Here is a 25,206-nt window from a genome sequence, read left to right as displayed (position 1 = left end):
ATGAAACATTCACTGCACTTCAGACATGTAATGATTTTTAAAATCCTCTGATTTCTAAATATAGAAATGTGTGAAGGAATAAACGTATTTTTATTAAACAAAATAACATTCATGTTAATGTAATGTACCTAACGTAAAATTGACAACTTGCCGTTTGATGTCATGAAGCTTTGAATTTTTTCTCGTTATGCAATTTTACCTTCAAATCGTTAAAATCTTTTATGTTACGTAATCATGTTTACTTAACCATTTAATGTATTCCAATTTTATATTTACTATTTCTAAACGGAAATTTTCACATATAGGTATTTTATAAAATTATTTATTTTCTGTATCACAAACTAGATTACCTAGAAACTTAAATCATTCTTTAATAAATTCTATAAGGGTACCGCGAACGCTAGACGAGCATTATCATGAGGGTAGGGGTTAGGGCAATTACACACTTGGGTCTTAACTATCTTTCCTCTTAACACCACAAAGTAATGTGGAAGAGAGATCAAAGACACACGAGTATTAGTCATGTAGCATTCGAGGGAACTTTGCATAATTAAAATAATAAACTACACTCAGACAAATCTCTAAATTTTAATGCAATTATTTAATGAAAGAGCTACTGAAATATTGCTATAAACATGTTCTTATATCAGAAAAATGGAAATGTCGCCAAGGTAAGAGTAGACTGGATATAAGCGGCAAGAAAATGATTTTAAAGTTATGTCTACGAAAGTATCCTTCTACGAAACTCTACGTAGAACATCTGCTGTTTTTTTTATTCCAAGATGTTTTTCTCATAACTTATAAATTAATATTTCTGGTAATTATTATTTTCTTCAGTTAATTTTAGATTGGGATTTTCCCTTTCATTACGATTTGATTGTCTGCCCACGGCACGGAAAACGTGTGACAACAGTAAATTATATTTAGGAATAATCTTGTCATATTGTTTTCCGAGCCATAAAAATAATCATTTTCCTTTATATAGCATTCCTTGAATAAGGTCGGTGTATATAAAGGTCTGTGTGGAGGTTTAATGTCGTCAGTATTGTATAAACGACAATCGTTGCTATGTGACGCCCTGTCGTCATTCTTTCGTTTGCAATACGTATGAGTTGACCTTTCCCGCCCACGTGAATACGTAGCCTCCCAACTCAGTTATTATTCCATTACAATCACTCCTATTTTTAGCTCGTTTGCAAATTTGTCATAGTTACATATCTGTAATTATGTCGAATTTAAAAAAAATATTAGGAAATAGAGATATTTTTTGTTGTATTCCACAAAAAATCTCTTTTTACGGCTATTATCTCCTTATAGCAACGAAATTTCGCGATCGTTTCGCATTTGTCGACAAACCAAAGATAAAAGAAGTTCAAGTGTTCTTGTAAAGGCCACGGCCTTGGGGGTGAGACAGGGGAGGCAAAAGGGGAATCATTGTGGATACCGACCGGGAAAAATTTGGCGAAAGTGAGCGGCCGAGGCGAGGCGGACCCGGTTAATGATCAAAACGTCTTCAATATTGCGTAGGCATGGCCTTATCATTATAATTTATTCACGAGACAGCAGCGAAGAAACATTTCAAGCGTCGCCTTAGATTGGCGCGGGATTACTTACAGCTGTAAAATATATTTCATTGCACTCCTTCTATGTGACTGAACGACGTTCAATCTCAAAGTGAAATTAATGGCAGAATATACTATAGTTAATAACAATAAAACAATAAATATTCCTAACTAGTGCATTAAGTAAAAATATATTGCTTTGTATTTAACCATGTGTGTTCTAGAAATCAAAACACACTTATAAGTTGGTAACTCGCTTTAAGGTTAAAAAAACCCGGCTTGTAATAGGACTTTTCAAGCTCAAAACAAACGAGTAGGTATAGTCAAATAACATCAAGTAAACTTATAAAAACGACCTATTTACCCTTCTCAAATAACCAAGGCTAAATACAAAAGTAACATACGCACAAAAATTCCTTACCGTAGTTGTAAGTAATAAACTGAGTTCTTAAAAAGATTCTTACAAAGTTTACACACAATACATTCCTGCGCCAGCCATTTCAACATTCCTAAGTTCGCGGCGTCAATAAATCAGTAAGCGCACACTTAAGTAAGGTCCTAATAAAGGCTGTCGCAGTCTATAGCTAGCTTTGTCGGCTACTGCTCATCGGCGGAAACTTTTCCTTCTGCGCTCACAAACTTCAACCGAGAATCGGATCGTACAGAGCTGACATTTAAGTATGCCTGATATTAATTTAGTGTGACAAAGATAACAAAATTACATTATCTCCTTTAGTGACAATTTAGATTTAAATTATAGCAACTTAGCCAAACATAGATTTGAAAGAATCTTTTAAAAGATATTCGGGCCACTTTCATACTTTTTCGTAGTGTGAATGACTAGAATCACGATACACGAAAACGATATAGGTAAAAAGACCGTGTCCAACCTTTTCTGTCGATTGGGTCGCATTGCTCATTTAGATCCGACCTTAAATAACACCACGCTACGCCAGCAATTAGCAGTTATTTAACAGCAGCTAAGCACGCGATCAAAATATCACACGTAGTACCAAACATTTTTACGCTCGTAGCACAACCTTGATTTCGTAGCACATGTAACGTGCTACGGCATTCCTCATAAACAATGCACGCCGGCATAACGAGGAGCTGTCTTAATTAAAGTTGCTCTATATATTTACGTACCCAATCTCACTTGTGGAAGTTAAGGAAAGGTTAAGACGCCCCCTACCCCTACCAGGGTGTAACCGCCCGCCCGACATTCCCGAATTTTCCCAAAGTATCGTTTAATGCAAGTTTATTATCTTCCATCGTTGAGCATTAATTAATTCTTTGTCTGTCATCATAATCTATAAGTAGTTACATATTCCTTTTACGAATATTGTCCACGAATAATAATACAACTAAATATAAATAAGACCTTAACCGAAATGTGAAATTCATTTACCAAAAATTACATAATTTACAGGATTTTTTGTAACATAACGACGACTGTTAAAATACCGCCGACTTCACCAACTTCAATGTTGGTTTCCACCACTTAAACACCTGTAAAAAATATCTTGTTGCAATAGGATACAATACGTGAAGGAAGTCTAAAATGTACATTTCCTTGGAATAAAGTTAGTTGTTACTCAATCGTTTAAAATTAATTATTTTGGACCTTATATGCTATCCCGATAGATGCCTAGAAGTAGGTCGGAATGCAATTTTAATTGAGATGTGAGATGCCAGGGCAAAGTGAACCTTATTTCAATATGAAATAATTATTACAAATCATTCGTCACTAACGTGTATCAAACGAGCGTATTAGTGACCGTGAAGATCAGAACACTAGACAAATAATGAAATTAATCGAAAGGCAGGCCGATATCAACATTATTAATTCAAAACTCGCGCACCCCCAGACCCGTCTCCCTCCCTCGGCGCTCCCTCTCCCACGGCCTCAATACTCCTGCCTCATACCAACCTCCCCCACCCCGGCAGCCTCAATATCTTCTTTCAACGAGGACAATTCTTGTAGAATAAGGTTACTAAGATTGTTAGTGCTTTTCACACTAATATCACAAGGAAATTATAAAATACTCCGTTATTTACAGATATTTACGACTTACTTATAAAATCATACCTGTTACTTATTTTTCATTAATATAACTAATGCTAAGAAATAAACTAAAACTATAAAACATTAAAGACTAACAAACCGTAGCAGAAGTTTACTGTACTCCTGTTGCGTGTTCGACGAAATCCATTCTTATTCTGACACAAATACACTTTTCACTTAAACACCGATACATAATCCGTAATCCATTAAAATAAGGTCGCAAATTAAGTGAGAAATTATTTTCTGGCTGAAAGCTTGGAAAATCATCTGTTACTATGACAAGAATTACAATTCAGTTTGAGAAAATTTTAATAAATCTTATTCACTTAGGAATAAAGGTCACAATTGGTTAATACGGCAGTTCAATAGCGGTATATGTTGTTGGTTTGTCGCGGGCCTGACTGCCGCCCACGGCCCCCGCCCAAACTCTACATGTTATTTACGTGTGAACACAACGCCACGGAGGGTTCAATTTATCTGACCTACTGGGCCTCTTACTAATATAACCCCTGAAATTGCTTGTATTTCTAAGGTTGTTATTTTTTCTGGTTTATCCGCGGATAAAATAATAAGTTTACGTATATCCTAGTGTTAAATCCTTATCATAATAAATATTTATCCCTTATTGTAAGTTTAATTTTTTTATTTTTACAATAAACATTGCTTTTGTTTTTCTTGCTTTCAACCTTTTAGGATGATATTTTTAAAGAACGTTAGTTATCACAACTTAAAATCGAGTTTTCAAATTATGAAATCACTAGCTTTCACCCGCGACTCCGTTCGCGTGGTATTGAAAAAAAACAAAAGTGAGTAGCCTATGTGTTCTTCCAGACTATCCTCTACATCTATGCCAAATATTATCGAAATCGGTTGACCCGTTTAGGCTACAAAGTCTAACAAACATCCATCTATCCATCCATCCATCCATCCATCTAAACTTTCACATTTATAATATTAGTAATAATATAGTAAGATAGATCCAGAAATAAATAATATCATCGCCGTTAACATAGTACAGTAATCATCAGATATCTTGGCTGTTTAACTTCGGAGTCTCAGCGTAGGCACAATTTTAGGTGTAGCGGAACATGCGCGATACGAGGACTGGTACTGCACATTGCGCCTAAGACGGCCGGCAAAATATTTGAAATAAACTATACCAGTTACGGGTACCCGATTACATATGACCTCTACTGACATGCATATTTAAAACCCATTGGTACCAACTTGAATCACAATACCTAGTTATCACTAAAATCTATGTTGTTATAATAAAGCGTAAACACACACTTCTTTGTTGCCTAAGATGTCAGCAATTGCAGCACATTTTTAAATGATTTTTTTTTTAATAAAAAGTCCTACACTTACGCCACGCTTTAGGCTATTTATTTTCACGCCATTAAATATCGGTAGCAAATATTTTGGATAAACACCCTAATGTGAGAAAGAGACCATAAGTTGCTGCCAACATTAAGGAAGCTAGAATGTCACGGTTTGTCATGTCATGTCATTTTGACATTTGCAATTGATAATTTGACAAATGTAAACAATAAAATAAAATTTTCATAATATCATGCGGATAAAGACGCACGGGAACTGCTAGTATGCATATAATCAAGAGAAAAAAATAATTTGACATTTAAATTAACAACTTTTTTATCAAATACCTTTACAATATGTGGAGAAAATGATAATAAATATTCATTTTCGATAAATAAATTACAGGGTTAAAAATCAACATTTAGGTATGATCTCGAATACTAGTGGTTACAGCATTTGTAGATCTTGGGTTCGAACCCAGCTAACGATTAGTGAACATAATAATATTTATGTTAAAATCGTCGACTCACTTCTTCATTAACGAAAAGGACAACAATAAGTATTAATACAAGTGATCAGTCAATGTTCACATCATTCTAGTTTAAGATGTTATCACTTAACTACTATAGTTATTATTTTAACCAACTAAACTACTATGAACGCAATTATCGACACCAAAAATACTAAACCTTTAAAAGTAAACATTTATAAGTCATACTTTATTCGTTTATTCGAATAAGAATTTGGCGCCAACTGACTTTGAAAGAGTAGGGGGCGTTACAGTCGCACTCGAAAACGAGCGGCCAAGCGGCGAACAGATTCACGATTATAACAGCTTAAGGGGTCTCGCCCGCACTGTATGATGGACTGGAAATATTCCATAATATCACCGAATGTCGTTACAATGCCTTAGTAGAATATTTTTCTTAGGCAGAAAGCCGATATTCCCCCAAGAGTTACGACATTTCAATTTGCCAAGGCGGGCGGAAAATGGAATTACGATTGAAGCGGGAAAAGCCGAGTACAGCCGAACTGCGGCGGCCACGCCCGAAGTTGCCCGATCGAAGCGCGCGTCGCACCGAGCCGTGTATTGATTAGATGCGGACTACCCGATGCCATATAAATTAGGCCGCAGAAAAACAGATTTTAGGAAATAATAGAGTCGGTTAATACTTTTACTTTTATTGTAACACCAGCCTACCTTTTCATAAGTAATACTAACTTTAATTACCCCTGTCTAAACTGCAGACTTTGCACAACTCTTTGAGCTTATTAGAGTTATAATTGTTAAAGTAACTACCAGAAGAATTAATTAATTTTCAATCTTAATCACTGAACATTATGGTTTAATTTAATTATATTTCTCTACGAATGTAAACTTAATCTTTGAACATAATATTAGATTTATATAGGAGTATTTTTAAAAACATTTATAAATAAAAAAATCATTTCACATCTAAAACAATTTGACATTAATCGTAAACGGTAGAGTAATGTAGATGAATAAATATACATTACATTATTAACGAATGTTGGCCTCGTTTCTCGCTCTCTTTGTTCGTTTCGCAATTTGTCGAGGCAATTAATAGAAAATATGCTTATTTTCATACCGCTATAAGGTTCAAATTAATTTGTCTCGTAGAAATCTCACTTCTAGCCGATGAAGCTTCCGAACTAAGTGGAGTAAAGAACTTTATAATGTTTGAAATTAGGATTAAATTTGTATAAAATAGGGGTGATGGCACATTTCATGATTTGTGAGTTTATAGCGACAGTGAAGTGTCGGTGGTTAATGGCGGCGGCGCGGGGTTCTCACGGGCGACATATTGAAAAAGTTTGGGCGCGGGAAAAAAGGCGGGAAAACGAAGCGAAAATATTAAAACGTCCGTCGAGTGACGTCGATCTTACGACTTAAAAACTATGCATTAAAATTGCAGTTTACAGTATAGTCATGTACTGACCTATTTTCCTTCTTAGAGACGTTTTATGATAGTGGCGGGAACAAAAAATTAATTACCGTGAAAGGAAAGCTTTTTAATTTCTCCGGGATTATAAAGTGAAGGATTTGTTGTTTTAATTACGCTCAGATTTGTGAGGTTCATTTCTTAATTGAAGTAAAAGTATCAGTTACATTTGGAAGATTTTGATTTATAAAATAATGTTTTGTATAACTGTAAATTTAGTAATTAAATAGGTGATAGTTATTGATAGCGGAGATTTAAAATAACTGCTTAAAGAAATCAATTAATTTTTATTTAATAAATTATGTAAGCAACGTGAGATGAAAGTTATTTCTGTTCATGTATTTAAATGCGTAAAGTTTAATTTAGAAATCTAAGAAGTAAATTATCATGAAATATTAATTCAAGAAGTTTGTCCCCGAAAACATCTTTTCAGTAATTCAACTCAGACACCCCCCTTCGGGAGATTTAGATGGAATCCTTTCCTACCCGTCTCTCCCCTGGGCGACCCATGGAGGAAACCCTTGTTTCTTGAAGAACATCTTAAGAGCCTAATTCGTGTACACTTATCAACAAGTATCAAATCAATTGAAATTCAACTCTATCTCTGTACAGCTTAAGCTCAGATTTCCTGTTTGTATTTAAGCATTTATGGACCTTTTAATAAGAACGCATATTGACACCTTTTCAGGTACTTAGGATACGATCGCGTAAGTTACGTACTGTGGAGCTAAAGATATACTAACAGATATAGATTTTGAATAAAATATAATATCGAATCAAGTTTTTCGTGTTAATAGCCAAAAAATCTGTTTGAGAACCCTGTTAGTGTTAAAATACTACTCCTTTATGTTTTTTTTAGTTGTTATAATGTACAAAATTACAGATATCAAAATTGGTACGTTTCAATTATATTTGTAATACAACGGCAGTTGCAATAAAGTAAAAAGCTCTCGAAAAACTCTGCGAAAGAGTAAAATAAAACAATTGTAAAATTTTCGGCTGTCATTTGTTTTCCCGCGTTTCGTATTTTTCAGTCCGTAAAGAAAAAAAGTAACGTAAAATATTATTTTAAAACTATGTTTTTGTAATACATTTCCGAGCGAGTTCGTACCACAACCTACTAGTAAGAAAAGTGCAGTATAAAAAATAACATTACTTACAGACCGGGTCGTGACGTAACAGTTTTATTGTTCTGAGTAACATGTAAATATACCGACTTCAATATGTCTTCTGTCTGGAAATTTCCAAACCTTTAACGAATCCAAGGTTGTTTGTTTGTCTTCTGAAAAGAAAAATCGAGATAAATAATAACATATTTAAATGGAGAACAACGCCATCTATTTAAGTATTTAGAAACTTTAGGGTACTTGACTATTTTAAACTTATTCACAGGAACACTAAGAACTAATACTCAAAAGTATTTTATTAGTAAATGCGTATTTATACTTTGTAACACCGTTCATATACTTTATCAATATAAAGAACACTAATCTAACCTAAAAAATAAGTAAACATACCTAAATATTTCCTTACATCTGAGGTTATCATGATGCGTTTTAAAAGTATCCTTCCAAAGTTTTTTAACATACATCTGAAAATTATGAAGATAATTCAGATTTTTTAAGCAGGTTCTTTCTTGATTCTCGCAATATCTGCAATAATAATGTATGAAAATTCCGATTCTTTGCGTAAATATGCTATAACAGCAGCTTACCTCACGATTTGCTTATTAACATTTTGCATTGAGGGTAGTCTCACATTTTCCTTAGCTTCTATTAATTAAAAAACTAGTAGTAAGTACTTACAATACGTGTAGTATTAAAATTAAAGTTTTATAAAATACAACAAAATTCTTACAATACACATTTCGCTAAACCAGTAGGTAAGGACAAAGAGTAACTACGTGTTCACAAATTCCATTCGATATTGCTTCGCGAAAAAGTCGTGTGGATGTTGCCAGTTATAAAAATGTAGGATCTAGGGAAAGATCACACTTACCCGTAGCGAGGGGGGCGAGGGTGGCGCCCCCTCTGATTTATGGCAACATGTCGCGAGGCGCAACCGCCCGCGCTTACGGCGAGCCCGCTTTTTGTCATTAACTGATTTTTATTCTATATTCTTTTCTAAATACATACTACCTATAATTACTTAATTTGATGTTTTACATATGCGAAATATTTATTTTAATCTAGCATGACTTCTAATGTCCCACCAAATTACGAAAATATGTACGTATCATATCAAAATTAAATTAAGCATTGAAAATAAAAACAGCCTTAGAAATATCACTCAATTAAACAATTTTAGTGTCGTATTGTGAATATCTTCAATTTTATTAAATTGGATAATTAGAAGAAATTCCTAATTGACCGGATAAGTGACGCCATCTAGTAGCACAATCTGGAACAAACGGTTTCAAAAATTATTAAAACACTTTGAAAGAAAACAAATTATGCTATGCATATGACCAAAACGTTGTTCATATTAATTTTTTTTCTACAGAAGTAGTAGGAACCACGTTTCAATGTATTATTAAAAGATTAGCCATCTGTTGGTGAGTGGCAAGAGCATTTCAAAAAATATTTGTACGTTTTTACAAATGTTAACTCACAGATGGCGCTTCTTGTTAGTTATTTCAATGAAGTTAACAATTGAATACTGATACTGATAACAAACACAACTTTGGCGCATCATCGCTTAACAATTTCACCATTCGGCCTAGATAACTCAACATACAGACAATGAAACGTTACCGTTGACTGATTTTAATAAAAAAGCAAGTTATATCTAACAGTTTAATTAGAAAGTTATCTTTACACCTCTATAGGTTATATTATACCTACTTATTTTGCAATTGTTTTTTTTATCTCATCTACTCCCTGACCTTATCCCACTTACCTAAGGTTGTCTTTTGTTTTGTATTGGCTTAATTTTCCAGGGCGACCACTTAAGATTTTTTACTGGGTATGTACATCTCTAATTATTATAATCGTAACACACGAATCATATTATCGCACCTTTAGACTTCCACAAGGTTCTCAATTCGTCTGTAAGTTCTTTTTATCAACATTTAAAAGGTTTAAAGTCTATATGTACTAATTAAGGCACACACCAACAATGTTTAATTTCCATAAAACTTAGAATTCACGCAACCTTTACCACTCAGCACATATTTGCCCCGGTGTTTTATTAACTCAGCTATCCTTGTCCATTCAAATAAATTATTCATCCTTCATCCTACAAACATTTACTTACCACAATTCAAATAAATATCTACCTCAAATGATTATAGTAAATAAAAAATGGAAAATCGTCTAATAAATGTTGATTAAAAAAAATATAAGTGGATAAGTTAATACAGGCAATTTAAAACATAGTTTATACACGACGAATTTTTTTACTACTATGCAATGTAATTTTGTCATCAAAATGCTTAGGTAATCTAAGCATTACATAGATTTTTTTTAATATTTCAACTAATAACAATTCTTAGCAAAAACATAACTAGTAGCTTCAATACAATATGTTGATTTTAAAAGCAACAATAATGCCTTTTTCGTGCAATGTGAATTGAAAAAAAAAAAGTGTTTGTTTATGGCGGGAGCGATATGGCGGCGTTCAGTTTTGGCGCGAACGCGTGAAGTCTTAACCGCGCCGGCGTCGGTGGCGCGTGTCACAGATCTCTGTCACAATCGCGCTTTTCTTTTGAAAGATCGCATTTTCGAATCGTTGTTTCTTATTTTTATAGAGGCAGAAATTTATTAACCTGTAAGTACAGAAATCTTAATTCTATTTAATTTATCCTGATTTGTAAGATCTTAAAAAATAAAATTTAGTTTAGAAACATATTCGGTTAGTTATCAAAATTCTGTTAATATTTGTTCATATTATTGATAAGTGTTTCAATTATTGGCATTGTTTGTTAATGAACAGAATAAATATAAATGTTTCTTTTTTTGTATGTCGCATTGGTATTTAAACGGTTTTATTTTTGTAATTTATTTGACATTGATTTTATTGATAGTACATAAACGTTGCATTTAAATGAAGTTATTTATTATAATTTTTTTTAATTTCCATTCGTCAACAACAAAACATTTTAACAAAAAAATTAACTATGAGTAAACCTTTAAGCACTGGTAATAAATAGAAAATCGAAAATATCATATACGTTAAATAAATTTAAAAGGGAGATATTTTTTTAGTCTCCGCTTGGTAGGATAAAATATGTTAATAAAATAAAACGTTATGATTTGTACCATATACAATCATAAATAATAACAAACCATGTCATTTTTTTATAATCTATGGATAAACTATAGTTACAACAATCTTGGTACTCGTAAGCATATCTTACCCGGCACTCGGTCAATTACATGCTCAGTCATGATCAGATGCTGTTGCTCAAAGTCCCGTTGTAACAATTACTATCGATTTCTTAGAGTGCAGCTCAGTGACCTACTCTATATAGAAGATGCAATAATTATAACGAATTATTTAAATATAGATAAAATATTCAATACTTTCAATCATACTGAGGGTAATTTTTTTACTATTGTCACTTAAATTAAACCATTTCCATTGTTTGTAACGATAGAGTTAATCTCGGCTGAATAAAAAGAGGAAGTTTCGTAAATAATTTCTCATTCCAAGGCTACCAGACCTTAGTCGCTGAATCGTTGATAGATGATCCTCAACTTAATATAAACGAATTCAGATACGATTTTTCGTAACAGTACTACGCATACGATATTTGTTTCGTTCAACGTTTTGATGCCACCTTTGCTGCAAGTAAACGACGTATGCAATAGAAAGTGTACATAGCGTAAGTACTTCGTACCTCGACACAGTTGCCGTACTGGTTTCTCTTTAATTTAACACGAGTTGTAAGATTACCTGTCTTTTAATGCGCGCCTAATAATGGTATTATGAATGATGAATTATTTATGAACTTGCGAAGAAAACGTTGATCTTTCTCCATTGTTTTTGAATGATAAGTAGCTAAATAAAGAGTACTTACAGTGATATAATTATTTATTTCACACACGGTTGTAAGAAATTATGAACTAATGCAATGCAATGCTCCTGTTTCTAAATAATGTTTACTTATCTACGTCGTCAAGTCATCGAAATTCTGTATCATAAAATAAAATGTTATGGATTAATTTAGTGAGATACTTTAAGGGGAATAGTGTAATACAGAGCTATGGCATTAATAATTAAAAATCTAATAATTGCATTTTATCACAATAGTAACGTTTATATCTAGAAAAGTTCACAACCATTTCGATAGTCATGCGTATCTCACGTCTTAATTTACATAAACCCGCCATTCGTTTTAAATCACGTATTGTCGCGATATCACACATTGATAAATTACTAGATCAAATGTTGATAAAAATATTAAGTAATTTTGATAGCTCTGATGATAACTACTGCTTTTAGAGAAAATAATAAGAAGCAATGCCTAATGTTTCTATAAAATATTCCTTCATATTTTGTTTGAAAAATTAAATCTACGGTATGGAAACTTATAATGAGGATGATATAGGAAAACAATATAAGAGACGAGCAAACAGGTAGATATACCTACAATTAGAACATCCTAAAAGAAATAACAAGCTAAATTCTAGTGTAATTTGTAGCGGATTGTTATATGTTACATCTGCGTACATTTCGCAACAAAATATCAATTGTATTTACATAGCATGTAAATAATTGAGAAAATACTTATATTAAATTGTAAACTTACTACTAACTTGTGTAATACGAGTAAAATAAAACAAATAAGAATATGACACTGTATTTGTACATAAATGTTTATCCGTGTATTTTATATGCTTATGTTAAATATCACAAGTTATTTTATGTGTATAGCGAACAACGATAAACTAATAAGGAAGCATAAGCTTGCCCTTTTTTTAAGAGGGAGAATTCGTTACGCATTCCAGTTGTCTTGGGGAAAGACACACTGGGTTTGTTGGACTCTCTCCTCATCCCTTCCTAATGAAAAGGACGTGGAGCCTACCCAGTAATCCTCCTCTGGTTTCCTCGTCTTCACTGTTCACCGGAGCATGGGCACAGTTAATATTCATCACACAACCCGGTGGTGACTGGTTGTGGGCCTTCTCAACAGCTCAGCCTCTTGCGCGCGGGAAAACTTGCGCGCCCTCTCAACTCGAACTAAGTAGGGACCTAACATAAACATGCCCTACAACCGAATACAAACATTATACTTGAAAGAATCATGATGGTAAAAATATCTGTAATTAAGTTATTTTAATTACAGATGTAATTATGTATGGATCAATGTTGTACTTGTCTCCCATAAGCTGGGATTAAATTATCACATTGATCGTATTTTCTAGTACTCGCATGTTTTGATTACGAAAAGGTCTACTAGAGTAACCGCTTTATTTCATTGCAACGATGCAACGTTCCAGCGAGTGGAAGTAAAACGCCGGCAGTGGTGCAACTAACAGGACTTGTATACCATGGTTGTCCAATATTCCTTATTGTAGTCGTATGTCGTGTAAGTATTGTGTTAGCTTTCTTTGATTGAGTCGGTTTTGGACCGACCCTAGTAAACATTAATGTGTCATTTACGATGCGCTAGTTCTACAGATTACTTGTAACTTATACTAAATTTAACCCATAGAATTAAATAACTTTGTAACATAAGTGATGTGTTGCCAACAAATACAATAACAATTAAAGAACAAGGTTGCTATAACATCTAAATCATCCAAGATAATTGCTTTCTGTTGACAGTGAAGTGGATAATCCAGTCATTAGAATTGACAGCCCTGTAAAAGGAATTTGTGCAACAACCTCATTCCGTTCAAATACTGCGTAACTGCAAGTACGAACTTAGGTTTAGGTCGGACTTGAGAAATGTAACGTTTTCGTTTAGCAATGTTTATACCGTAGATACTATATTTACAGAAATGGATAAATTGTAAAGTTTGTGTCACGGTATATCAATTAGTGGATAAATTAAAAAAAATCGATAGGTTTTAGTGTGACGTAAAACTAAAAAAAATTCGAAGATAATACAATTTAGACATGGCATAAGTAGTTAGATATTGCATTTCGTGACAGACTTTTTTAACTTTGTAATAGAAAATCAATCTGTGTACATACTTAAGGATTTTACTATAAAACATTACGTAACCCCATATTCATCATTGATAACTTAGCGAAAATTTTTAGAAATCATTATCAAAATGTAATTTACGTTATGAGATTATATGCTCATTTTCAATGTAATTTTTGCATTAACGTTATAAATGTTATCTCAAATTGTCAACAAATGAATACGGTACAAGCAAGGAGATAAAATTAAGTAGAATCTATTTTAGATTTTATAAATTTGCCAATAGATCTTGGAATAAAACTAACAGTGTTTTATTATTTAAGCTAAAATCTTTTAAAATGTGTAAATTAATTTATCTTCCTAGTAAAGGTATTCTTCTATTTTCCTGGTTGCGAGAAATTAAAAAGGTAATACCTTATTTGGTTCCCGGCAGAGAAGCTTGGAATTAAAATAGTAATTATTACCAAAAAATCATTTCGATTAAATCTTTAGTGAATAACGAATACTCGTGTTATACATTTAATATAATAATCCTGAGGATAATACGGACGTTAAAATCAGGAGCGGTTAGACGACCAACCAGTGTGCTGGACAGTACAGATCACCACTGGTCTGCGAAGTCTCACATAAGCCTTTTAACCCCTGCTGGAATGAAAAGGCCATTGTAAAATAACTCACCCACGATGCTTGTAACAGCTGAAAGTTTTGTTTTACTTAATTCAAGTCAGGATAATAGATGTTAACTATGTAAATATGTTGTTTATTCTTGGCCTTACCATTATATTAATTTACCTTCCTTTTATCTCTTCTTTAAAGTTTTATCACGTGCAACTAAGTTTAACATACGTGCATTGTGTTTAATTGAAACTAGTTAGGTTTATAGTTGATATACAATGCCAATAAAGTGAGAAGGATATTAATTATAAATACTTGATGTTAAAATAAAATGCAACGATTTATTAAAATGTTATTAAAATAATTTTAATAGTTAATAAAGAATTTTTATTAGACGTACGTGACGTAAATTTAATAGTTTATGTATATTCGCCATTTGTTTTACATATAAGCACCTGCTACCACTTTCGTTACAATAACGAATATTAATTACAAATGTAATACATTTTAAGCGATTGTCAACCTTAAGTGCTGCTTATAATTTGACAGTTCGTATCATATAAATACAATGTCCACAGTAGCGGGTACTCTGTCTCTGCTTCATATTGAATACGTCATATTCGATAATAAATATCACTTGCCTTTGTCTGTATCACTGTATGTTTTGTAGCAGTCGCCTCAGACGCTTTGACCCTATGACTAGTTACTTATCGTGTTTACTACAAATTGTAACGTAAATCATGGGAGTTACAATCGGGAGTGTGTGTTTAGCATTTTTTAATAAAACAACGAATATTGTGACACGAGTATTTTTGATATTATTAAGTGCAAGTGTGTATAATGGGTTTGTTATCGCCGAAGTGTTGTTGAACAATTCGAACTTATGGTATCCGCCATGGTTGTCGAAAGCAAATGTTGAATTACAACGTCTGTTGTATAATATTGTTAATGTTTACTTTGCGACTGTTGCGAGGAAGGTATTTAAACATTTTTAATTACGTTTGGTAATACTTCATTGTTAATCGACATAAATTATCTGTAAAACTAATGTATTTTATCACGCTCAAATCATTAGTAATTGCATGTATCAAATTAAGAATTTTTCTAATATCCTTCAGGAATACGAAAACATAATAATAGTGATTACAATTTCCTAAGTTTACTTTTATATTTATACTCTCTAAATACTCCTCAATTGTAGTTCAAATAATCGAAAATATTCATAACGCATTTCGCGCGTTTTTTAAACTGCAATGTGGTTTTAAAGTGAAAAAAAGAAAATGAAGCGGAATCAAAGCACACCAGTACTAATGTAGGCCAATCCGACAGGTGTGCCCATCGACTACATTATTGGTAACTAAAAGAATTAATTATCATTCATTATATACGAAACTGTTATTGTAGATTCATTGATTCACGTAGAATTAATGGAAATAATACAAAAATCAAGAAATGCCAGTCTTTGTGATGTAAATGATAAACTGGACAAATATATATCGGGAAATAATAAACATTCGAAGCTTCTTTTAATTTAATTAAAAACAAGGAACTCTAAAATAGATAAATATGTAAGTCAATGCTGTTTTGTTTCGATTATCTACAATGTCGTAACATACGCAGATAACTAATTTGGATTTCCTATATTCATAACATTAGTTTTTAGACTAACTATAATTTAGAAGGAAAACATGCTTTTGGATATCATAGTAATGATAGCTAGCGTCAATTTCACTAAGACTATTTGAGCTTAACTTTACACACAGATGAGATGGAATCTCTGGAAAATACTTTTACTTCTAACCAACGAGTCCGTTGTGATTTTATTTTGGGACAGCCTCAAACATATTTCGTGACCTCTATACTCAATATATGTAGCGTTCGAACATGACAGAACTTCTAACAATATTATACACCACTATCCCCTACGACTCAATTGTGGATTAAATATGAAAACTGCGGTTTAATTTTTACAGTTTGTTTTGTACACTAATATCAACATTAACAATGTATTAATCTCTTTTTTATAAAATTTTTCGAATAAACTTGCCTATCTAATGGTGAACGAATTTTTGAAATCGGCCCTGTAGTTTTTGAGTTATTCCAATACATAAAAAATTACAAATCTTTCCTCTTTATAATATTAGTATAGATGGGATCACTAACATTTACGTAACGTACATAAAAAAAAATATTAGTTGCAATGAACCAACCGCAAACGGTATTAAAACACATAATAATAAAATCACATTTATGCTGCAATAACAGTTTGAAATCATGAGTCTAACATATTTTAGATAACAAAAGTAAACGGATGTGTGCCTATCATTTCCAATAGGGCAGTAGCCTTTTTATAAACAAACCGATTAAAATCACTTTCGAAATAAAGACGACAGTATGACAAATGTATACCAAAAATATAGTGGACCTATATTTATACCATCCAATGTTTAAAAAATTGTCCACCCGTGCGAAGCCAGGAGAGGCCGCTAGTTAAATACATTATGGTCTCTGATTCTATAGTAACAAGATTTTTTTAATTTATTCCGGTTTCGAACAAATATGTGAAATACATTCCTTCCTTGTTAAGAGGCCATTAACTCATTACCCATACGTAATTGCTTACAATGCTAATATAGATTAATTGCTTAAAGTTTACATAATTTTTTCTTTAAGAATTTTAAAGTTATATTTTTTGTCGCATTCAGTAGAGTATGTTGCAAAAACTAACATAAATCATTTTTTTTAACTTTCGCATAAAATGAAAAAACACAATGCCTCACACGACTGGCCTTTTTTGCTTACAGATAGATAGATTACAGATTTTCATTATTTTGTGACAATTCGTCATTACTTTTTTTTAATTTACTTCCGTTGTTTTTTAAGTTAACGCCTATAAAAGGAATACAGGAAATAAAAAAATCTACGACAGTCACGTAATTTCAATTTTCAGAAATTTTTATTAAACTTATTTACATATTTTCTAGATTTATTTATTGTAATATCATTTCATTTCTGCTATTTAAAACAAGTTACATTAGTACTTTGGAACTTTAATATTAACAGAGATTTAGTCTTAATTTTTAGTTTTTTATTTTACTAATTTCTTATTTTAAAAAACTACTTAGTAAGATTCGAACTTCTAACCACTAGACCCTAGGATCGATTGGTAACAGTCTATGCATTTTGAGGTCAAAGCACTTGCTATTCGCAAAATTAGGCAACCGATGTAGCCTTGCCGAGGTTAGTTTGCTTTGCTTATATCCATTATTTGATGAACTACGGTATGGTTTGAGAATTGGTATAATGTAGAGGTCATCTATTAAAATCTACACAGCTACTAATCTTGTAAGATTAAAATAGCTCTGAGTTGGTCTAGCTAGTCTTCCGAAAGTATTATAAAAGCAATTAATCAAGCAATCAATTTATTTAAAAATAAAAAAGGATTAAATTACTAACACGGGAATAAATTACAGATTTAAACGTATAAAATATGATATATCAAAATAATAACTAACTTTAATTTAAAAACCGGTATGCAAAAGGTTAAGCTAAAACGAATTGGTGTTTTGCTTTATTTTTAGATCTAAATTCCAAACATTAATTGACTATGAAGATTTTAAAAATAGATTCATGTATTCAAAAACAGCGAACTAAACAGTGAAGGTTATTCTAGATCTTTTCCGTCGTTTAATTATTTATTTTCCTGCTAAATAACATCAAAGTTTCATTAAAATTCAAATAAAAAACAAATTTGTTAGTTAAAGAGTAACAAGAGATACAATCAGTGTATTGATAAAAGTACTTTAAAGTCTGATAGAAATATAAAAACCATCATAAACATGGATCTAATTTATATTTTAGCCGAATAGAGAGTGATACATGTTAAAATCAGATTGAAGCACTCCAAATAAGAATTTATATATTCTTGGTTAGACTGAAAAAATGCAGTACTAGCTGTCGCCCATAAGTCCGTACTAGTGAATTTAAAAAACTAAAGTGAACCTATGAGTTCTTTCAGACTATCCTCTACATCTATACCAACTTTCATCGAAATCCGTTCATCCGTTTAGACTACAAACTCTAACAAACATCTATCCATCCATCTAAACTTTCACATTTATAATATTAGTATTTAATAACGTCCTCTAACTTAGCTAGTACTCGTAATATATTGATTTGTTTTCGTTACAGACAGTCATGATGCCCTGGTTCTTGCGACGTTTTCTGCGGTTTCTGGTTTCATTGCTTGCTATAATAGTCATACCAATTACATGGATTGTAAACAAACGAAGAAATGGAACTTGTCCACCACCTACGAATCCTTTGCTTTTCAAATCAGCTACCTCTCTCACCAAGATGATAAGAAACAAACAGGTATTATTGATTAATATTGTAATTGTTAAGTTTTAAAATAAATAAGGTCCATTATTTTTTATGTTGAAAAAAGTAAAACACATATACATTAATTGGCTATTGCTCGCGACTCTGTTCGCGTGGAATTGAAAAAAAAACAAGAGTAAGTAGTTAGTCTAATGTTTATTGTGAATAAGTGTTATTTTTTTTTCAACCTCGCTCCATATAAAAATAAACTTTAGCATCAATAGCACTTCACAAATTTTTATAATCATTGTTTTCAGATAAAATCCGAGCAAGTGGTATCTGCGTACATTGAGCGATGTAGGGAAGTAAATCATTACTTGAACGCAATCGTCGAGCCTCGCTACGAATTGGCGCTAAGAGACGCCAGGCTTATAGACAAGATGTTAGAAGCTTACACTGGCTCTACGGACATGCTAGCAGAGACGTACCCACTTCTAGGTTTGCCTATGACGGTCAAAGAAAGTATAGCGGTTGAAGGTAAATTACATTTCGTACTTACATTTTCTTAAACGAGCGTACTTTGAGAGATTCAAAGGCCGGCAACTCATCTGTGCTTCCTTTGGCGTTGAAGATGTCCATGGGCGTCGGATCAAATAACATTAGTCGATCCTCTGCGTTTGACATCTTCTATAAAAAAATCCTTTCCAATATTTATTAGTAATACTAGTTAATTCTAATAATGACAGACACTAGAATTATTAGGTTTTGTTTTTATAAAGTTGTTTGTACTTGTACATAACACGAGGTGTGTGAGGTCAAACGTCGATGATTTAATTTCTATTCTAATACTACGTATAAAATTACTGGAACAAAGAGAATTTATAGTTTAATACATAACTATTAATAATTAAATGATATTGTCCATGATACAATTAAAATAAATAACAAGCTTAATTAACCATCTGGTCTACTTATATTAAATTTTACAGTTTGTCGTAAAGATATAATTTGCAGTTTATTGTGAATTATAACATAATTTAATGTTATTTACAATGCTAATGATTATTTATAATTGCAAGCGGTGATAACCTGTTTAACCTAACGAATAATAAAATGGAATTACGCGATGTTTCAAACAGTCCAGTGCAATGTCAGTGTTAGATTTAGTATTTACAATTATTTGTACCTCTGCTTATTATAGTTAGGTATACAATGCGTTTATATAACTGCATTGGTATAAAAACTGCAGTTTGTAAAATGTATAAATGTATAAATTTAATATCACGTCTATCATATTTTATATATAAAAATGTCAAGTCATTTTTACTAAAGCAATTAGAATGACATAGTTAGATATCAAAACTACATGTAAAATTACAGTCGGTACAGTTTAAAAAATGAATTTTTAAAATAATTCGCAACAAATTATTAACTGCCTCTAAGCCAGCATGTGTCCATCCTATTCTCAAAGTGATTTAGTACATCTTTGATACTAACTTTCCAGGTATGTGTAATGACTCGGGTACAGATTGTGACGTCAGGAATCCGGCGAAGAAGGACGCGGAAATCGTTAGACTGGCGAGAGCCGCCGGAGCTATACCGATCGCAGTGACCAACACACCACAACTCTGCATGAACTGGGAGACGTATAACAACGTCACCGGTCTCACCTTAAATCCGTACAACTTGAAACATACCGCCGGCGGATCTTCTGGTGGCGAAGTAAGTTATTTTGATGGAATAGACTAAGATATTCAAAAAAATGTCTGAAACATTCTTCACGTAATCTCACAAGCACTACCTAATCTTATCTTACTTCTTACTAATATTATAAATGCGAATGTTTAGATGGATGAATGGATGTTTCTTCGAGTTTGTAGCCTAAACTGCTGAAAGGATCTCGATGAAATTTGACATAAACGTAGATGATAGACTGGATGAACACATAGAAAACTCACTTTTGGTTTTTTTAACTCCACATGAACGGAGTCGCGGGCCAAAGCCAGTAAACAAATAATTTAAACACTGCGAATCGTCTCGGTATGTCAAATTTGGCACCTGAGATTTTGATATTACCGTACAAAGGAGTTACCGGTGAAAAAATTTTGTTCCCTATGTCTAGTCTATATTTTTTTTTATAATCATAGTTTTTTATGAGAAGTACACATCTATAAGAAATCTTATTTATATTTTTCAGGCAGCATTAATTTCCGCGGCTGCCTCCATTATTGGCGTGGGTTCCGACATCGCTGGCTCCTTGCGACTTCCACCTATGTTTACTGGAATATTTGGTCACAAGCCAACACCGAAATTGTTATCAGTTGAAGGTAAGACGGCATGCTTCTACAAGTGTGTGTGAGAGAGAGAGAGAGAGAGAGAGAGAGGGAAATTCATATAAAATTGCATAACTATCTATTAACTAAAAACTAGCTAAAAAAGACAAAAGTGAGTAGCCTATATGTTCTTTTAGACTATCCTCTACATCTATACCAAATTTCATCGTAATCCGTTTAGCCGTTTAGCCTACAAACTCTAACAAACCCATCTAAACTTTCGCATTTATAACATTAGTTAGTATTAATATGACTATGAACCAATGCGTTTATTTCTTTTAAATCTTCTTAAAATATCCAATCCAAAACGATTAGCAACCTGTTTGTGATATACTTGAAAAGCCAATTTGAACTCAGTATATACTTGTTTTTTTTATTTGTGACTTCTAGGACACATACCAGACTGTTTGGATCCACAGTTCGAAGAATATTTTGCAGTAGGACCTTTAACACGATATGCCGAAGATTTGCCGTTACTCTTAAATGTTTTAAAGCAACCCGGATCCCCAGAAATACCATTTGATAAACCTGTAAGTTGTATTTACAATTCTATCACTTCTACCACTATCCATTTTTTTAATTTTTAATGTTCAAAAAATGTAACATTTCAGATAGATTTTCGAAAAATTAAATTCTACTACATGAATGGCGAAGGAAGTGACGTCACAGACAAAATTGGACCAGATGTTAAAAAAGCTATGGATAAAGCAAGAGGTTACATACAACATACTTACAATGTGGAAGTTGAACAGGTACATAAATAATAATAATAAGAGGCCTAATTTTAGTCCCTTTCCCTTTTCACCCTTTTATTAAGAGGTAAGGATAGGAAGGAAAAGGATCTGATGGTGGAAACGCAAAGGAAGGGGAAATATCCTCTTTATGTACATCTCCTCCTCCGTCAATGAAGGGTAGGCAACGCATTGTGGGCAGCGGTCGCTTTCCATTTCGGTGGATTTAGATGGCCGCTTGCTCATTCGCCAGCTTATGTTATAAAAAAAATAGTGAAATAATAAGTAGCAAATTATTTGAAATCAATTGTTTTGTTTTGACTAGCATTTATTTTGTTTTGAAATTCACCCATCGTCTGCGGACTTATCATGAACATTTGCGTGACATAACGAGAACGTATTCTTATTCTTAACATAATCGAAAAAGTATGAGAATGTTGGTGTACTTTACGCCCGTTAGTACAGATCCAATACAATAATTGTTTAAAACGCCACTAAGACTCTTCTCACAAATATTCGTGACTAGCTGCTCCCGTGCTGCTTCATCCGCATGAAATTATGAAAATTTTATTTTATTATTTAAATATGTCAAATTATCAACTGCAAATGTCAAAATGACATGACAACCTTGCTTCCTTAATGTTGGCAGCTTGTAGTTTATGGTCCCTTTCCGACATTAAAGTTTTTTTTCCAATTTATTTATCCCTTAATTTTAATAGCGTGAAAATATATAGCCTAAAACGTGTCGTAGGTGTAGCGCTTTTTATTAAAGAAATAATTATTCAAAAATATGCTGTGATTGCTTACATACGCCACATAGTAGTGTGTTTACGCTTTATTATATTAGTATAGATATTTTCTCATGTTTTTTTATTTACAGCTAAATATTAAAAACATCGAACACATGTGGGAAATCAGTGTAAGAGTCTTATTCAAGATAGAGCATATTAGAAACATTTACACGGATCCAGAGAAGCGGGAGCTGTGGGTGTCGACGTGGCCCGAGGTGCTGAGGAAGCTGCTCGGCGTCTCGCGACACAACTTCACATGTGTAGCTTACGGTCCTGTTAAGAAATTCTTTGACGCTTTACCATCAGGGTATTATAAGAAACTTGTTGAGATGTTCGAAGAGATTAAGACTGATTTTCAAGTAAGTACGATGTTCTGTTAAGAATGAAATTAGTACCGTGTTCTAGAATTGATGCAACACTAGATTGTCGGCATAAACGTCACGTCCCTAGCTGACAGCTGTCAATGTCATTACAAGGATGGATATTCGCGCGCATTCCTGACGAGATCTCTAGTGCAGTGTTAAAATTAATATCGCTAGTTACAATTATATCCATTGTTTAAAAGTACCAGCAAAATTTAAACCTTAATTATATCCAAAATACTGAACATTTTATAGATTTGATCCCCTAATAAATTGTAATTTAAAACATTTCTTATAATAAGGTAGAATCCGCTGACGAAGCTCTTTAAATATAACTCATGGCATTATTTAATTGTTATTTTGTTTTCAGAAAGCTTTATCGGAGAACGCTGTGCTGTTCTTCCCAACGTTTCCCAGTCCAGCTCATGTACACTATAAAATATTTTACAAGTTTTTAAATTGTGGATATCTAACGATTTTCAACGCGTTAGGGTTGCCAGTAACGGCGTGTCCTCTAGGATTCACAGACAAAGGGTTGCCAGTTGGGATGCAAATAGTCGCCGGCAGATATAACGATTATTTAACTGTAGCTGTTGCCAAAGAATTTGAAAAAGCCTTCGGTGGCTGGGTACCACCCAACACATCATTAGAAACAGTTCAGAAGTATAAAAACTCAGTACTGGGTGAAAAGGATATTAATTGTAATGTAAATATTAGTAATGCGTAGCACATAAGAAAATAAATAAAAAAAACATTGAATGTATATCACAGATTATAATAAATTAAGTAAATAAATATGAAGAATAATTTATATTTTTACTGATGTATGTGAGTATATTAAAAACTACCTGATCTGAATTAAGCCTCTCCTCGTCTTTCACTATTCCTTTTGCTAAGAGTAAAAATAAAATTGCATTAACTAAGTAATGTTACACCATAGTAAATAAAATACTATACCTAATAGTAAATACCAGTACTTACTGGCGTAACGTATTTACGTTAGTTTAAATGACATCCGATCCGACAGAAAATCTACCAAATCTAATTATCACTGTTTTCAACTAATAATCCTATTAACACATTTAATTACTTAAATAAAATTATTTGAAATGTAGATGGTGATTTACTTTATTTTAACACATTAAAAAAAATACTACGACCTTCAAATCATATCCATAGCCAAAAACATAAACAATTGAGCATCTCTGCCATTTTCATTAAATTACCAAACAAAAATGAAGATGTCCATTAAAGATTAATTAAAACAAGGAAGTTAGAAGAATTATCGGTGTTATCGATTAAATAAATCTTTTGCTCTTGAAATCCTCACAAGGCGAATGGAAAAGCCTTCTACATAGTTAATACGATTAGAACCTGGCCTAGACCTCGTGGAGGGTGAGATTTTCTCGATATAAAGCATGTAATAATATATGTTTTTTTTTTTCATTTCCCATATTTCGTAAAGATAATTATAGAAAACAACCGACGATAGTGAAGCCTACGAATTAAAATGTATTGTTCAATAGAAACATTGCCCACAAAAGGTCCCAGGACCCAGGGGGAGAAAGCAAGTTCTGTGAACAGCTCAGACAAAACTCTTCAATCTTTGAGAAGCAACCAATAAATTCGACAAGGAACACTGATCTACTGTATAAAAGACTGCAACTACCCGAAGATTAAAAATGTGTGCAATTGAATGTTTTATTTTCTTATAAAAGAAATAAGTTACATTTTCATAACATTAGGTATTAATTAAGTAGGAATTAATACAGATTTTACAGATCACCTAGACTTGACAACAGTTAAACCATGTGTGACCTGGTATAGGATGAGTTACCTTTGAAGGTTAATCCCTGTGTCTGGGGCGACTACACGATGACATTGTGTTGTGTTTGATGTTACGCAAGTACTGTAAGGCTTCCTTCCTAGTTTTTCAATACATCAATTACCGTCTGAAACATCTAGTATAAAATAAAGAAGAAATTACAATCGACATTTTTTTTTCCTCTGTGCAGTGTTTTCAACGTGTTAATAAATAAATATATCA

At 32.6% G+C, this 25,206-nt stretch overlaps 1 protein-coding gene across 2 annotated transcripts; it reads left to right on the top strand.

The window, feature by feature from the left end:
* Positions 1 to 10,544: 10,544 nt before the first annotated feature.
* Positions 10,545 to 24,022, top strand: LOC106103798 (fatty-acid amide hydrolase 2-B-like). 2 transcript variants are annotated; one of them, XM_013283682.1, is made up of 9 exons: positions 10,545 to 10,679; positions 18,814 to 18,996; positions 19,260 to 19,479; positions 20,447 to 20,664; positions 21,140 to 21,269; positions 21,666 to 21,805; positions 21,887 to 22,027; positions 22,887 to 23,156; positions 23,530 to 24,022. In XM_013283682.1, exons 2-9 carry the CDS (start codon positions 18,820 to 18,822, stop codon positions 23,884 to 23,886), a joined length of 1,653 nt encoding a protein of 550 aa, XP_013139136.1. In that variant the 5' UTR covers positions 10,545 to 10,679; positions 18,814 to 18,819; the 3' UTR covers positions 23,887 to 24,022. The 2 variants fall into 2 exon arrangements, with proteins under 2 accessions (XP_013139136.1, XP_013139135.1); XM_013283681.1 differs by lacking the exon at positions 10,545 to 10,679 and adding an exon at positions 15,281 to 15,599.
* The last annotated feature ends 1,184 nt before the right edge of the window (positions 24,023 to 25,206 follow it).

The sequence above is a fragment of the Papilio polytes genome, unplaced genomic scaffold (assembly GCF_000836215.1).
Source record: "Papilio polytes unplaced genomic scaffold, Ppol_1.0 DF823731.1, whole genome shotgun sequence".
Taxonomy (NCBI): domain Eukaryota; kingdom Metazoa; phylum Arthropoda; class Insecta; order Lepidoptera; family Papilionidae; genus Papilio; species Papilio polytes.
The sequence above is the reverse complement of the archived record's forward strand: the minus strand, read 5'-3'. Positions and strand labels throughout refer to the sequence as shown.

What these genes read in the sequence shown, in the direction of transcription:
- LOC106103798 (XM_013283681.1), top strand. Translation starts at nt 15,363, where the DNA reads ATGGGAGTTACAATCGGGAGTGTGTGTTTAGCATTTTTTAATAAAACA. An exon ending in AAATACCATTTGATAAACCT is followed by an intron (nt 21,806 to 21,886) that starts GTAAGTTGTATT and finishes GTAACATTTCAG; the next exon opens with ATAGATTTTCGAAAAATTAA. An exon ending in AGATTAAGACTGATTTTCAA is followed by an intron (nt 23,157 to 23,529) that starts GTAAGTACGATG and finishes TTTTGTTTTCAG; the next exon opens with AAAGCTTTATCGGAGAACGC.